At 43.2% G+C, this 16,272-nt stretch overlaps 1 protein-coding gene and 1 long non-coding RNA gene across 4 annotated transcripts in view; one reads left to right on the top strand and one right to left on the bottom strand.

Annotated features, from left to right (window-relative positions):
* Nucleotides 1-5,779, bottom strand: part of LOC120515671 — a 45,539-nt gene extending 39,760 nt beyond the window's left edge. For both annotated transcript variants that reach the window (XR_005630682.1, XR_005630683.1), the window contains exon 1: nucleotides 5,677-5,779. This is a non-coding gene — a long non-coding RNA (uncharacterized LOC120515671). The remainder of the gene's footprint in view (nucleotides 1-5,676) is intronic.
* LOC120515670 (A disintegrin and metalloproteinase with thrombospondin motifs 16) overlaps nucleotides 4,297-16,272 on the top strand; it is a 330,557-nt gene continuing 318,581 nt past the window's right edge. The window contains exons 1-2 of one of the 2 annotated variants that reach the window (XM_039736888.1): nucleotides 4,297-4,922; nucleotides 5,266-5,338. In XM_039736888.1, the coding sequence (XP_039592822.1) occupies nucleotides 4,833-4,922; nucleotides 5,266-5,338 (163 nt within the window). In that variant the 5' untranslated portion in view covers nucleotides 4,297-4,832. The remainder of the gene's footprint in view (nucleotides 4,923-5,265; nucleotides 5,339-16,272) is intronic. The other variant, XM_039736889.1, reaches the window with a different exon arrangement.

The following is a 16,272-nucleotide window of genomic DNA, read 5'->3' as shown; positions in this document are numbered from 1 at the left end:
AACTAGGAAAAGAAAATCCGAACACATCACACCAGTCTTAGTGTCACTACACTGGTTACCTGTGTCATTCAGAATTGACTTTAAAATTCTGCTTATGGTTTATAAAGCCTTAAATAATCTCGCCCCATCTTATATATCGGAATGTCTGACACCTTATATTCCAAATCGTAACCTCAGATCCTCAAATGAGTGTCTCCTTAGAATTCCAAGAACAAAACTTAAAAGAAGTGGTGAGGCGGGCGGCCTTCTGCTGTTATGCACCTAAAATCTGGAATAGCCTGCCAATAGGAATTCGCCAGGCTGATACAGTAGAGCACTTTAAAACACTGCTGAAAACACATTACTTTAACATGGCCTTTTTATAACTTCATTTTAACTTAATCCTGATACTCTATATGTTCAATTCATCATATCTATTCATGGTAGCTCTAAAATCCATACTGACCCCTACTCTCTTTTCTGTTTCTTTTTCTGGTTTCTTTGTGGTGGTGGCCTGCGCCACCTCCACCTACTCAAAGCATCATGATGCTCCAACAATGATGGACGGATTAAAAGGAAGAAATCTACGTGACCATCATCATCATCAAGTCCTTCCGTGAGAACCCTAAGTCCAAAGACGACTGTTTCATTTATGTTAGGTAGAATGCCCAGAGGGGACTGGGCGGTCTCATGGTCTGGAATCCCTACAGATTTTATTTGTTCTCCAGCCGTCTGGAGTTTTTTTGTTTTTCTGTCCCCCCTGGCCATTGAACCTTACTCTTATTCGATGTTAATGTTGATTTATTTTTTATAATTATGTCTTTCATTTTTCTATTCTTTAATATGTAAAGCACTTTGAGCTACTGTTTGTATGAAAATGTGCTATATAAATAAATGTTGTTGTTGTTGTTGTTGTTATCTGTTATATGCCATTTGGTATGAGATTTGTAAATGCAGTGTTGATGTGTGTGATGTGCCATGTGTTGGAATGACAAATGCAGTGCATAAGTCTGTTATATGCAATTTGGTATGGGATTTGCAAAAGCAGTGCTAATGTTTCTGATACACTATTTGTTGGAATGACAAATGTAATGAATACATTTCTGTTATATGCCATTTGTTATGGGATTGGTACAAGTGTGTTAATGTTTCTAATGTGCCATCTGTTGGAATGATCAATGCAATATGTTTTATTACTACAAATGTTTATAATGTACCATCTGTTGGAATGACAAATTCAGTGCATATAACCATCATATGCCAGTTAGTATGGGATTTGTAAAAGCAGTATCAATGTTTGTTATGTGCTATCGGTTGGAATGAAAAATACAATACATATGTCTGGTATATGCAATTTGGTATGGGATTTGTAAAAGCAGTGCTAATGTTTCTGATGCATTATTTGTTGGAATGACAAATATAATGCATATGTCTGTTATTTGTCATTTGCTATGTTATTGGTTAAAGCAGTGTTAATACTTGTGATAAGCCATTTGTTGGAATGACAAATGCAATGGATTTTATTGCAAAAAATTCTTTTGATGCATCATCATTTGGAATGATCGAGGCATATCAACCAGATGGACACACAGACACTTAACTTTTACTAAGGTGAAATAGAGGTGGCACTAAAAAATGAAAAATCCATATAAAAATGTTTTTAGACACATTAGCATGTAATGCGGGAAACTGTCTGCATGAAACAACTCGGCGAAATTTTATTAAAATATGAAACGCTGATTCTTCAAAGAAATTTGTCGAGACAGTTCAGTTTACGTTGAGATATCTCGAACAGATAGCCCTGTGAAAAAGTCTGAAATTTCGAAATATTCCGTTGAAAAAGGATTAGAGAATTTGCCAACTCGTCTGACTTAAAATAGAGAGACGTTCTGTGCGACTTTAACTGCCAATCAGTTTACACTTTCAATTTGAACTTGACAGCGGTTATATAATCATGTATGCTTTTATATGCTCCTGTTTTACTTATCTGGCAGCAGCTCGGATACCCACTGCAAGCGAGTCAAACAGGGGCAGAGTGCGCAGGCGCAAACAGCTCACACATCAGCGCACTTCTCCTGCTGCTTTAGGTAACTAACAGAGTGCAAAAATGTCACTTCTCTGGAAATAAATGGAAGGGGGAAACAAATATGTGAGCGTAAGTAAGACTGAATTGACCGAACAATATTACCCGAAGGTTATTTTTGTAAAGAATCGACGTTACCAGCTGGCACCTAAACGATGTCTGAATACAATTAAAATACTTTTTCTTTGTATAGCCCAAAATCACAAGGAGTGCAGCAATGGAGTTTAACATGCTCTGTCTTTTGACAGCCCCCAACAGTCTTGACTCTCTAAAAAGAGAAGAAAAAAAAAAAAACTCAGAATGGAAAAAAGTAGAAGAACCCTTGGGAAAGGCAATTCATAAAGACCCTGAAGTAATTAATACGGGAAAGGTGCCGCTGCCCGAAATGATATAGACATGATTTAGCAAAGGCAATGACATGAACAGTCAGGGCAAGCCCCTGATCGTTTTGCCCATCGTATACAAAATAGGTTCTGATTAGTGGCGAACACTTTATTTAAGATACACTCTCGCGAAACTCCAAGACGGACCCATTTTACATATGAGTACGAGTCTCGCGAAACCTACCTTGGCAGATTTTTATTCGTGTGAGAAACCTCGCGACAATCACAGAGGTGTGGAGAAGACCCTGATCCCTTCAAATCTTAGAGACGCCCCAGGACATGTTACTGCAATTGATCTGCGAGTAGAAGATCGGATTAAGCTGTCCACTGCTATAGCAATGAACGGAGCCTTCACTTCCTTGTATCTTCAGACTGGACTTAAAGTCTTTAAGATAATGTGAGGCCGAAGCCGTCATACTCGTAGCTTATTCTACAGCCTGGCAAATAATAGAGATATACGCATGACGTCTGTCATTCCAACAGATGGCATATCACAAACATTAACACTGCTTTTCCGAATTCCAAACTAAATGGCATGTTAACTTTCATGGACTAGTAGTCCCAAATTTGAAGTTCCAAAAACAGTTTCAAAAATGTTCACTAGAGGGCGGTATAACCTTCCAACCTTGGCAAGTGATAAGGACAAGCACAAAATCTTAATAAAATAAACCATGTATACTCACAAAACGCTCTTCCTTAACAATAAAGCTACATGGTGCATATGAAGCAAGGGAATTGTTCAAATAAAATTAGGCAATCCAATGCAAGCAAAGACCCGAAGATACATAGATTATGAAGGTCAAAATTCCAAAATAAATCACAGGCACAAGCACATCAAAATCACCAATGACTCCCTGACTCCGGAGCGCAATCGCAATGACCTATCAGGTATTGTCCAAGAACCTCTGGGTTTACAGGGCGGAGGGCAATTTCTTGTGGTCATTGGCAGAGGAAATATCTTTTGTGGAACTACCTAACATAACGAAGGCACGTTATATACATTGACAAAACTAAAAATAAAGAACAATGAGATTTTTTGAGCCAGTTAGGACCATTGTTTCTTTTCGGAGACGCCTGATAAATACGGGTGCCCCTCTATCCCCCTCCCTGCATGCTGTTATTTACACCAAGCGGAAATACCAAAATCAACAAGGACTCCTCCCACCCCAATAACGGAGTAGTCCGCCTGCTGAAATCAGGTAAAAACGTCCGCAGTCTTACAGGCAAATACACAGAGGCTCTGGAGGAACGTTTATTCTCAGGCCATAAATTTTCTCATTCTGGACGTGCCACCATAACGTTTTTTAAGTACTACACTTGTCATTTTTAAATTTGTTTTATATATGCAGTATATATACATACTGTACACACGCACACACACACACACACACACACATATATATATATATATGCCATTCGACTAATGTAATTGCCTTGTATAATGGTATTGTACTTCACCGTAATAAAAGTATAAGTGTCTGTGTGTCCGTGAGTACATCCAGTTACTATGTCCATGTCCTGCCAACAGATTGCACATCACAAACATTTGTTGTAATAAAATGCATTGCATATGTCATTCCAACACATGGCAGATAACACATACTAACACTACTTTTACGAATCATACCAAATGGCATAGAACAGAGACAAATGCATTGAACTTATGTGTAATAAATGCATATGTTCGGTATTTGGCGCATTTCCCTGGCACTAAACGGTTAAATCTTTGAACGCGCTTTTCCCTGCTGGCTAGTTTGTCAGGGACGCGCATTATGCCCCGCCCCGCTACAGGTGCTACAGATTTTGATTGGTCGGATAGAATTGCACTGCACAGAAAGCCGGTCGACCGAAGCGCGATTCAGAAAAGGATGGGGGGTCACTTTTCCTTGAGAGTGCTGTTTTGTGGGACTAATGTGCGAGAAACAAAATGTGATTTATAAACAGTTGTACACCCTGCGCAAATGAAAAAAAAAGGTTATTTTTCCCCTCGTATTTTTTGTTTCGTCTCTTCTTCCTCCTCAATAGCTGTGAAAAAAAAAGCTTAAAAGAAGAAGCCCCTGCCCTCAGGTCAACTTACACAGATGGGACGGAAAACTGTCTGTGCGTTTTAAAGTGGAAAGCTTAAGATCTCCTTTGAATCTCTCAAGAAAGAAGGCAAGAAAGATTGTGTTATGAAAGAAAGTGGACGTAGAGTAAGTGTGACTGTGTGCCTCGGATTAGGCAGGCTGGAGCCTCCAGAGCGACCTGCCATGTGTTGCCGGACAAACCGATAGAATCCCTGATGTTTCACTCCGTTGTGCTGTCATGCTGACTTTAACGAGTGTGAGCTCGTGCTGCTGATCTCGTGCTTGTTAAGTTGCCGGAGTTTACTTTGAAGAATTGGAACAATGGCATTGTTGCAGTCTTTGGCAAAGAGGACGGGTTTTAGGAGAGCATGCGTTTTATTGCAAGTTTCCAGTATGTTTCTGTTGTGCCTGGTAAGTGTTTCAGTTTATTTATTTTTTAGTTTGCTTTAATTAAAAAATGAGTAATTTGGATTGATCATTGTGGTTATAGATGACATAAATCCTTAAACAATCCGTAACTGAACTTGCAAAAATATTCTGTCTGGGTATCTCATTGATTAACATGATCCTATATAAAACATTTCTTCTTTTTATTGTTATTCCTGGGCTTTGGAGTTGTGCAGTTAAGATACTTCTAAACCGCTAATTGACATTCGCGTTTTTAAAGCATAAATCAGTGACAGACTTGGACTTGTGCATAAAAATAAGAAACGCCAAATAGCTGAAAATAATGAATTGTGTGCTTGCCTTGCAGATATCGCAAGCGGCGCAAGCAACAGATGTTGAGTACCGCGTAACAGACCCCTTTGATGTTTCCCAAAACACTGGTAAGTGGATGTGCCGCCTGGCAAACAGTTTGGTCTTGAAGACTTTTATTAGCATCTCGACTGTGGTCATTACAGATCCGTCCATTTTCGTTGTGTATCTATAAAGTTTTGGCTCGTACGCTGTCAGTTTTCGCCATCGCTGTAAAAAAGAGTGCACGCGCAACGACCTGCTCAGAATCCTCTGACCGCGTTGCTGTGGGAGGAACCATCAGACTGAGTGGGCAGCCCGCGTGAACACAGACAGAAAAGAGGGGATCGAATCAGCGGCCACTCCAGCTGACATGATGATGATTAACGTAACATAACATTTTCAAAACCTAGCGAGGTATAATCCTTACCATGATCGCCATGCCGCACCAGGGCTTTCCTCACACTTCTCCAGCACGTCTCCAGCACCTCCAAGTTCCTTATGGTCCGGTATGAATTTCGACGTGTTTATGCGTAGACGTGACCTGTGATCGAATGGCACAATTCGGGGTGGGTTACCCAGTGCGGCTAGCGATTCTGAACTTGTTAAGATGGTATGAACGGCAATGACAGGAGATGTTTCCAGAGTTAACACTGTCATTTGATCGATTTGGCTAACTGAGTGGCCTGATGGTTTTTGTGTGGGCTTCTATACTTGGCCCAATTGACCACGTTGTAAGTGCACTCATTTATAAACAGCTTTGGGAAAAAAATATCGTGCCTCCATTCCTATCTATCAGTCTGTCGATCATACAGTGGATTTCCTAGAATTTTTGTCTATGCTCATGTAATTGCAGGCGAAATGACTTCACAGAGTCACACAGAGTCAGTAGCAGGATTTGCATCAAACACCTCAGGATGTACAGGCCAAAGCCTTAATCATTATGCCACATTGCCTACATATCTATTGATCTACTTTTACATTACATTTAAATATTTGGCTTTATCCAAAGTGAATTACAACATTTGACATACAATTGATTACTTTAACTTTTGTTTCTCCAAAAGGAGCACAAGAAGGTGAAGTGACAGTGTTAGTAAGTCCAAAGCCTTAACCCCTTAGCCCCTTGGGATTAATAAAGTATCTATCTATCTATCTATCTATCTATCTATCTATCTATCTATCTATCTATCTATCTATCTATCTATCTATCTATCTATCTATTATATGCCATTCATTTATATTATATAGTGCCTTTTCCTCTATCTATCTATCTATCTATCTATCTATCTATCTATCTATCTATCTATCTATCTATCTATCTATCTATCTATTATATGCCATTCATTTATATTATATAGTGCCTTTTCCCCTATCTATCTATCTATCTATCTATCTATCTATCTATCTATCTATCTATCTATCTATCTATCTATCTATCTATCTATCTATCTATCTATCTATCTATAAAAACAATAGTGGTAATAATGATGATGATGATAGTGGGTGCCACAGTGGTTAGCAGTGCTGCCTCATGAGTTTTGCATCCCGTGCCCCTCTGACCTGGACCCCTATGTGATGCTGAGCCTGTAGGTCTATGAATGAGCAGCTTGTCACTGCAAAGAGAACTGGCGCCCTGCCCAGGGTGGTTGTTTTTTTCAGCCTTGCACCCTTGTGTTGCCAGGATTGGCTTCTTCCTACCATGAAGCTGAAATAGATTCCGTGGTCTAAGATAGGTGGATGAAAATAATGATGATAATGATTAAAATTGAAATTGAAGTTAGTACTTCATAGTACTTCAGCAGCAGCAGTGGCGGTGGTGCAGTATATGGCACTGCTGCTTCACACCCTAACCCTTAGAATCTGTCCCCTGTTGATGTGGAGTTTGCACATTCTCCCTGTGTCTGTGTGAGGTGTTCTCCAGCTTTCCACCATCATCGTATGTGTTACGTTTAATTTGCTCAGGGAGTGTTTGTGTGTAATGGCTTTGAAAACAGATGGGTGGTTTTGAAGATGGATACATTTAACAATTATTGCTATTTCACAATCGAATTTCTTTTACTCCTATACCATTTGTCAATGTCCAATGTAGAATGTGAGCTGCAGCTGATATACACGGTCACTGTATTCATGAGGCAGCATCAGTCATAATGACAATGGGGTATAGTGCTGCTCAGTCTGTGGAGCTCCTTAGCGCTACCAGTAAAGCACCTGTTAGCTTTTCACTTCTTGTTATAATTTCTTGCTGCTGCAGCAGCTATTAAAGCCAACATTCCTTTAGTGTTGTTATAATTATTATTATTAACAATAATACCGCGGTAAGCTTCGTAACTATTCTGATTGTTTTTCAGTAGTACATGTGATTGACAGCTCCTGTAATTGAAATCACTGTTATCGTTTTTTGATAATTCCCACCAGCTAAAGTGAAGCTTTACCAATACTGTAGTGATATTTTAGAAAATCGGTTTCATGTATTTAATCTAAACATTAACAAATGCATTAATGCTCCGGAAACAAGAAACAAAAAAATGTAAGCCGACACTCGAAGTCACTTAGAAATATAGCATCAGCGACACTAGCGTAATGTACATTAAATTTGACACGATCGAGGGCCGTCACCCTTATTTTTAGGCGTATAACGTGGCTCGTTCTGTATTCGAGGAAGCCGAGATCCAGACCTCGGGTATGCCGCAACGAAACACGTTTTATATTCTTAGATCACTGGCTTCTAAAATTGTGTAAGGGGGTGCTTCAGAGGCTCGCACGCCTTTGCCACGTCTCAGCTTGGAGATGCGCGACACGCTAGAGGGCGCCCTTCCATCACACAGCGAAGAGAGAAAAGCGGAGAGGGCGACAGGATCTTCTATTTCTTTGAATTAATAATAAGCATAGGATTTATTTGAACAATTTTAGTTTAGCAGATTCAAGAACATTCATTGACTTCATAAAGTTTTCAGACCCCTTCACTTTTTTCAAATTTTGCTGCTATGCTGCTTGTGCTAAAATCAGTTTTTTATTTTTAATAAATTAGAAAAAAATATTAAAATCTTGTTTTCACTTTATAAGACACCGCTCATGTGTACAGTCATATGAAAAGGTTTGGGAACCCCTCACAGCCTGCATAATATTTGACTCTCCTTTCAACAAAAAAGATAACAGTGGTATGTCTTTCATTTCCTAGGAACATCTGAGCACTGGGGTGTTTTCTGAACAAAGATTTTTAGTGAAGCAGTATTTAGTTGTATAAAATTAAATCAAACGTGAAAAACTGACTGTGCAAAAATATGGGTCCCCTTGTAATTGTTCTGATTTGAATGTATGTAACTGCTGAATGCTGATTATTTGCAACACCAAATTGGTTGGATTAGCTCGCTTGCTGCCTTGAACTTCATAGACAGGGGTGTCCAATCATGAGTGGTAAAAGGTATTTAAGGTGGTCCATTGCAAGTTGTGCTTCCCTTTGACTCTCCTCTGAAGAGTGACAGACAGCATGGGATCCTCAAAGCAACTCTCAAAATATCTAAAAACAAAGATTGGTTCAGTCTTATGGTTTAGGGGAAGGCTACAAAAGGCGATCTCAGAGGTTTAAACTGTCAGTTTCAACTGTAAGAAATGGAATCAGGAAATGGAAGGCCACAGGCACAGTTGCTGTTAAACCAATTCAGGTCTGGCAGGCCAAGAAAAATACAGGAGCGGCATATGAACAGGATTATGAGAATGGTTACAAACAACCCACAGATCACCTCCAAAGACCTGCAAGGACATCTCACTGCAGATGGTGTATCTGTACATCGTTCTACAATTCAGCACAATTTGCACAAACAACATCTGTATGGCAGGGTGATGAGAAAGAAGCCCAAAGTTGAAGTTATGCAGGGGTTGGATATTCCAAGAAGACAATGACCCAAAATACAGTTCGAAATCTACAAAGACATTCATGCAGAGGGAGAAGTACAATGTTCTGGAATGTCCCCTGACTTGAATCTCACCTAAAATCCATGGGATGATTTGAAGCAGGCTGTCCATGCTCGGCAGCCATCAAATTGAACTGAACTAGAGAGATTTTGTATGGATGAATGGATAACAATACCTCCAATCCAGAATCCAGACACTCATCAAAGGCTATAGGCGGACAGCATCGAGAGGCTCAAAGGAGCAAAAGGAGGCTCAAGTAAGTATTGATGTCATATCTCTGTTGGGGTGCCCACATTTATGCACCTGTCTATTTTTTTTATGATGTATATTGCATATTTTCTGTTAATCCAATAAACTTAATGTCACTGCTGAAATACTACTGTTTGCATAAGGCATGTCAGATATTAAAAGGCAGTTGCTACTTTGAAAGCTCAGCCAATGAGAAACAAAAATCCAAAGAATTAAGAGGGGTTCCCAAACTTTTTCATATGACTCTATCTATCTATCTATCTATCTATCTATCTATCTATCTATCTATCTATCTATCTATCTATCTATCTATCTATCTATCTATCTATCTATCAGCACATGTCCTGTTTTTCAATTGTCTCTTATACAGTTCGTTTTATAGCTGTATAATAATATAAATAATAGTAGTAATAGTAATAATGATAAAGATGATGATGACGGGTGCCACAGTGGTTAACACTTCTGCCTTAAGTTTCTTGTCCCGTGTCTTTCTGACCTGCACCCTTATAAGTGACTGTGCCTGGAGGTCTGTGAAAGAGTGGTTGTTGTTTCAGACTCACACCCTTGTATTACCAGGATTGGCTTTTTCCTACCATGAGGCTAAAATAGATTAAGTGGATTAATATAGGTGGATGGTTGAATGAAAATAAATCTGGAAACTAATGATAATAATGATAAAAAGACAAAACACAGTGTCCATAGAAGAATGTCTATCCACAACCTCAAGGTTTAAAGTCCAAAGCCTTATCCGCTACACCACACCTCCTGCCAATAATATTATCCATCCATCCATTTTCTAGCCCTCTGAATCCGAATACAGGGTCACGGGGGGTCTGCTGGAGCCAATCCCAGCCAACACAGGGCACAAGGCAGGAACCAATCCTGGGCAGGGTGCCAACCCACCGCAGGACGCCAATAATATTATCCATTGGTTTAAAAAAAAAAGGAAGAAAAGCTATAAATATTGTATACAGAAAACCTCTGTTAGCTACATAGTACTTTTGATACACCAACGGCACTTTAACTGACGCCCGTTGTATTAAGAAATTTTGCTCAGATAACACAGCTGCAGTCTTACAAGTGCCAGTTCTTTAATTACATCTTATTGTTCTTTACTGGGTTCTGTAGTTCCTTGTAGCCCCTTTGCTTGACCAAGCACCATTGCATTCTGGGATGGGTTCTTTGCACATGAAGTTGGCTCTTTGTGTTTTGAAAATGTTCCTTATTTGTAAGGAGAAAAAAAAAAAACCCTGTAAATTTTGAATGAATGGTCGGCTATCTAGTAGGACAGATGAAGAATAATACTGTAGATTAGGAAAACCTGGAGTTAGCTGTGAAAGTCCTTTTAAAATCAGGACCCATTTTTATTCTGTATACCCAGATCTGTTTCTATCTGTCTATGGCAGGGGTCCTCAATCACAGTCCTGGAAGGCGGCAGTGGCTGCAGGTTTTTGTTCTAACCCAGTTGCTTAATTAGAAAGCAATTCTTGTCAATAATTTGATTTCATGGTTTGTTAGTGCTTTAACTCTGCCATGTCAGATAATTCTCCTATCCTAGATACAGTATAGGGTAGGAGAATGATTTGGAGGATAAAATGATTGAGTAATTCTCAGTTCTCCACTTTCCTTCCAAGTATTTAATTTAACCCAATAGTGGATGATAAATACATACCGGTGTAAATAGTAACAAGCTAAATGGAGAAATGCTGGTTTCTTTTGTCATTTGCCTGTTATTGCTAATTAGGAGCAATTAAAAAACCAAGAATATAGCTGTTTAAGATTAAATTAAGCAATAAGGTTCAAAATTTTAACGAGTGAGACAACTAAAGTGAAGCAGAAGTGTTACTTGAGCAATCAGGGCTTCTTATTAAGCAATTGGGTTGCAGCAAAAACCTGCAGCCACTGTGGCCCTCCAGGACCGTGATTGAGGACCCCTGGTCTATGGTTATTCACTGTATGGAGCCTGTTATGGATCAAAATAAATAAATGTTCTTTCGGAAGCCTTTATGTGGATGGTTCTTTTGGTCCTTTATGGCATCGCTCTGAAGAACCACCCTGGCACCTTTATTTTTTCAGAGTGGCAATGTTCTTAAGATGCAGATATGTCGTCTTTGTAAAGATTTCTAAGCGCCTTCGACCGAGTCCCTTGGCAGGTGTTGTGGAAGGAGATGCAGGAATGTGAGGTAACAGGGCCATCTCATGTTAAACCCCGAGAAGGTCTGGAAAGGCATAATAAGATGATTGTCGTGTGTAGAAGCAACAGATAAGAGCTTCTCTACAATGAAATGTTTCCTGCAGTGGTGACATATTGTAAGTAATTGGTGGACAACTGGATCATTGGTAAACTGACGATAGTTAGCATGGATCAGAGTACTAAGCAGGGCATGTAATAAAGATTTAGAACAGGATTTTCTTTCCATCACAAGCCAAATTGGTGTGAACTGACAAATATCTGCTGATTTCCAAGATTTTATCTTGCGTCTCTTTGCTGCCCAATAGTAAAATTGTAATTTAGTTAGTGCCCTGCCACTTCTGCTGATTCTGAACTGGATTAGGCAAGTTTTTGGTCCGGTATGTTGTAATCCATAACACAAGAGCTTACTCATGCGTGGTTCACGTGAATATATTCATATGTGCCACCAAGTGAGAAGAGTGACAGAGTAGAGCAGTGGCCGGGACACATTTCCATTCTCTAAAATCTTCTTTTCCCAAAGTGTCCGCTCTCCACCTTTTTTTTTGGTGATGCTTTGGCTGCCTGAACTTGTTGCTGTAGAAGTTGTTTCTTACCTTTTTAGTTCATAAAAAGGCATTGTAATGACAAGCTTTCGTTTGTGGGCTTTGAGTTGGATTAAAAGGCGACTCCCAAGGGTCAGTGTAGCATTTAGCTGTAGCTGCGGGCAGTGATTGATCGATAATTACAGTGGGCCAGCATAGTAATTAGGCACTTGAGGAGAGGCCTGGCTTTTGAATTTACTCCAGGATAATGATGCCTGTGTTCCCTGTGGGAACATGAATTGTGGGATTACACGTTCAGATGTTTAGGTACTGTATTGTCACATAAACGGTGTGACTATTGTCACACTATTACTACTATTATATTTCACTAGCCATGTGTGCCCAACTACGTTGCACGTGTTAAAGTTGTCTGTGAAGGGCTCCCTGTTTTAACGCGGCTGCCAGTCATGAGCTGGGCCCTTCGTCGCACAGCATTATCATGTTTTATAAGGGAAACTAAATTACAAAAGAAAACCCTTGGATATTGATTCGATAGGAACGGTCAACCCAGAATTACTATCCGAATCGTAATTATGTGGTGGTGTAGGAGCATTTCTGCTTCTGTCCATTCACAGTCCGTCTCGTTTTCACGACGCTATCGTTTCCTCTCATTCTCAACCTTTCTCCAATCTCACAGGTTGCTTTGTGGCAATCCAAAGAGTAAGGCAATATACACGGAGTAATGGTTATAAAAGGGGGACACATTGGTATCCTGGCTCTTTTAAGCATAAATCGGGATCACTTCACTGACATGTGAGCAAGCCACGTTACAACGGTCAGATGCGCAGCACTCGCCGGCTACAACGTAACAATAATAATTTCCAGAACGTGCTGTTACGTTGTCATTCATTTTCCCCACTGTCTTTCTTTCATCCATATGTTACGTAGGCACATACCTTTTATCTTCGGCAATCTCAATCTCTAGCGTAACACTGTCCACCACCCCTTTCGTTATTCCGGCACATTGATGACATCCGTGAGTAACAATAATGTACTAAACTGGAAGGTGGTCTACGCATGCGTGGAATTCGCGGACAAAGAAAGATCAAGATCTAAATGAAGATCTCTTTAGTTAATTTAAAGCACAACAATTTGTTTAGTTTGAATGTTTGTGTTTTGAGGTGTGACTGGCGTACTACAGTCTTCAGTAGGATAAGCCTGGAGGAGATTCCTAATGCAATGCCTATGTTTTAGCTGTCTCTCTACTGCCATCTAGTGCTTCTTCTTCTAATTCATTTGCGGACAAACAAAGATCAAGATCCAAATGAAGATTATATATAGAGATGTATTTCGTATGCAAAAGTTGTGATGGCTGGAGTCTGATCACAACCACGAATCAGAGCGGTGCAATGAGACTGTGCAACAAATCCATGACAAAAACATGGCAATTATTATTAGTACAAGGATTCTTTGTTTTGTAGATCTTAATAAAAAATATATATATATATTGTGAACGCCTCCCGGGCACAGACAGGCGGACATCTTGTTTTAAAAACACCACACGTTTATTATACAAATTATTTACAGTCCATCGGTCACAAAGACCCCCAAATAATGGTCACAAAGACCCAGTTCCGTGCACAATACCCCAAAACAGTCACCGTCCTGGCCACAATGCCTTTCTTCGGGCCGCCTCCACACTCCTCTTGCTTCGTCCTACTTCCACCCGACTCCAGCCTTGAATGAAGGGAGACGGCCCCTTTTATAGCTGACCCGGATGAGCACCTGGTGTTCCCGGCATACCGCTATTACGCCCCAGCGTGGCGGAAGTGCCGGCTGTCCTCCCGCTGCTCTCCGGCGGCGATAAATCTTCCCCAGCACTTCCTGGTGTGGCAGGAGTGCTGGGGAAACAAGTCCCCAAGGCTTTGGGGCGCCTCCTGGCGGTGACCACGGGCTCCTACAGGGAAAGGCTTCCATGCCCTTGACCCGTGGTCCCCAAAGCAACCCGGAAGGCGAACCCCACGTGATCCAGGCAGGGCTCTGACCCTCTTCCGTCCCTCCTGGCGCCCCGCCGGGTCATGGCCCCTGGCATCCCTGACAGTGCCCCACAGCCAGCGAAGACCACTCGTGGGAAAGAGCGACCCGTCCCGCGAGGGCAGCAGAGTCCCGAAACGGGTCCCACCCGAGGATAACCGGGGTCCGGCCCCGCACTCCTAGCAGGGACAGGGGCGGAGACACAATCTGAGCACCAACCCATGGTGCATCCCTGTGCCTCGCACAGGTTGTGCTCCCCCCTTTTACCGGCACCCCGGGGCCTCCTCGGTCGGCACCCCCTCCGAGACCTCCGCGCCTTTGTTCCGAGCCACTTGTTCCCCGTAGGCTCCTCCAGCTGTGAGCGCAGCTGCGCACCGCAGAGAGATCATTCCGCTGACGGCCCGACATCAGAGGGCTGTTCCCCACGGGTTCCTTCAGCCCGCCCGGGTCCGCCCCTACAAAAGAGAACACAGGGGCAGAACCGCTGCCAGCACCCAGCTCGTGTATGCACGGGCAGCGCCTCCAATCACCCCGCACTTGCCTGATCGGCACCCTCTCCGCGCTTCCGTGTCCTCTCGATGATGGAGTCGCCGGCACCGCCTGCTCTCTCTCTGCCTGCCTCAGGGATTCCCTCTGTTCCCCAGAGGGCAGCCAGCCATACGCTGCACCCAGCAACGCTGCCTCACCATATTGGAGGAAGCAGCACCCAGCCGCTTAATCCTCCTTTACTTGGGACGCTTTGACGGTACGCGACTTTGTATTAACAAACACAAGCCCCTTTCCCGTCTGCGTCCCTACAGTACAGCGCGAGGCCGCAGCCAACTCGGGACGGAGGGCGCTAGGACCCGGGCACTAAGCAGCCCGATCCATTCTGCGCCCTCGACTCCCTCGCCGCGATACAGCCATTAGCGCCAAGACTATTTGTCGGAGGGCTGCTTACTCAAACTGCTCATCGTTATCACAGCCATTTTCGCAGACCCTCCCAGTTGCTGTACGGAGTCGGCTGTACTCACCAAATCCGCCGCACTCTCCGCTGGAGATTCCAGCGCGCTGTCCCGCTGTCAGTCGAAACTTCCGTAAGGTCGCGAGCGCCTTCTTCTCCAGATCCCGCACTGCAGCCCGGAGGGCACGTAGCAACTGTAACAAACTCTGCCCGCAGGCTGAAGGCATGCCCCAGCTCCGCCAGAGCAGCCGGCAAGGACAGAAAGTTAACCGACGCTGAGCCTACCTGTACGCCAGCCTCCGACGCCGGCCACTTCCTGTGGGCCCTGTCCTCTGGCCCAATCGGTCTCCCCAGCTCCGGATTTAACGCCTTGGTCCCGCTCTCTTCGGTCATTGGCGGGCACCCAAGACACACCGCCCAACGCGTGCCTGTCAGGGGAGGGACATCCGTCCCGGCCATCTTGCCTCCCTTTCTCGGCGTCGATATGCCTGCCGGCAGCTCTTTGTTGCCAGCAGTCTTCGAGACGCAGCCTCTCCTTTCCGCAGCCTTCGCGCTGCCGCCGCTGCCAGCGCCTGCAGACCGGCATGCGCCCGCCACCGACGTGAATCCGGAGGTCCCTGCCTGAGAAAGAAAACACGCCCGCCCTCCGGGCCGGCTGCCACTAGGCAGGGGACTCACCTTCCCGACCCGCCCAACCGAGGACACCTCCTCGGCGAGGCTTCTTCCGACGCCATGCCGCCTCGCCTGCAGCAACGGCACGATCCCTGGAGACCGCTGCTCTCCAGCTAGGCATACCGCCCGCCCGTGTCAGGGAAGTATGGCCATCAAACGGACCCTGGTGGTCCGTGGGGTTTTTCTCTCCGCTGGGCTGTGTGCACGCAGCACCCGCTGAACGGGTGGTGTCCCCTGCTGCGCCCGCCGCCCACAACAAATTTATTTGTTGCAGGTCTCCGCCTTGCAACAGGCGGAGCATCCTGCCGACTACGCCAGATGTGAACGCCCCGGCACAGACAGGCGGACATCTTGTTTTAAAAACACCACACGTTTATTATACAAATTATTTACAGTCCATCGGTCACAAAGACCCCCAAATAATGGTCACAAAGACCCAGTTCCGTGCACAATACCCCAAAACAGTCACCGTCCTGGCCACAATGCCTTTCTTCGGGT

This window comes from Polypterus senegalus, chromosome 15 (assembly GCF_016835505.1).
Source record: "Polypterus senegalus isolate Bchr_013 chromosome 15, ASM1683550v1, whole genome shotgun sequence".
NCBI lineage: Eukaryota > Metazoa > Chordata > Cladistia > Polypteriformes > Polypteridae > Polypterus > Polypterus senegalus.
The sequence above is the reverse complement of the archived record's forward strand: the minus strand, read 5'-3'. Positions and strand labels throughout refer to the sequence as shown.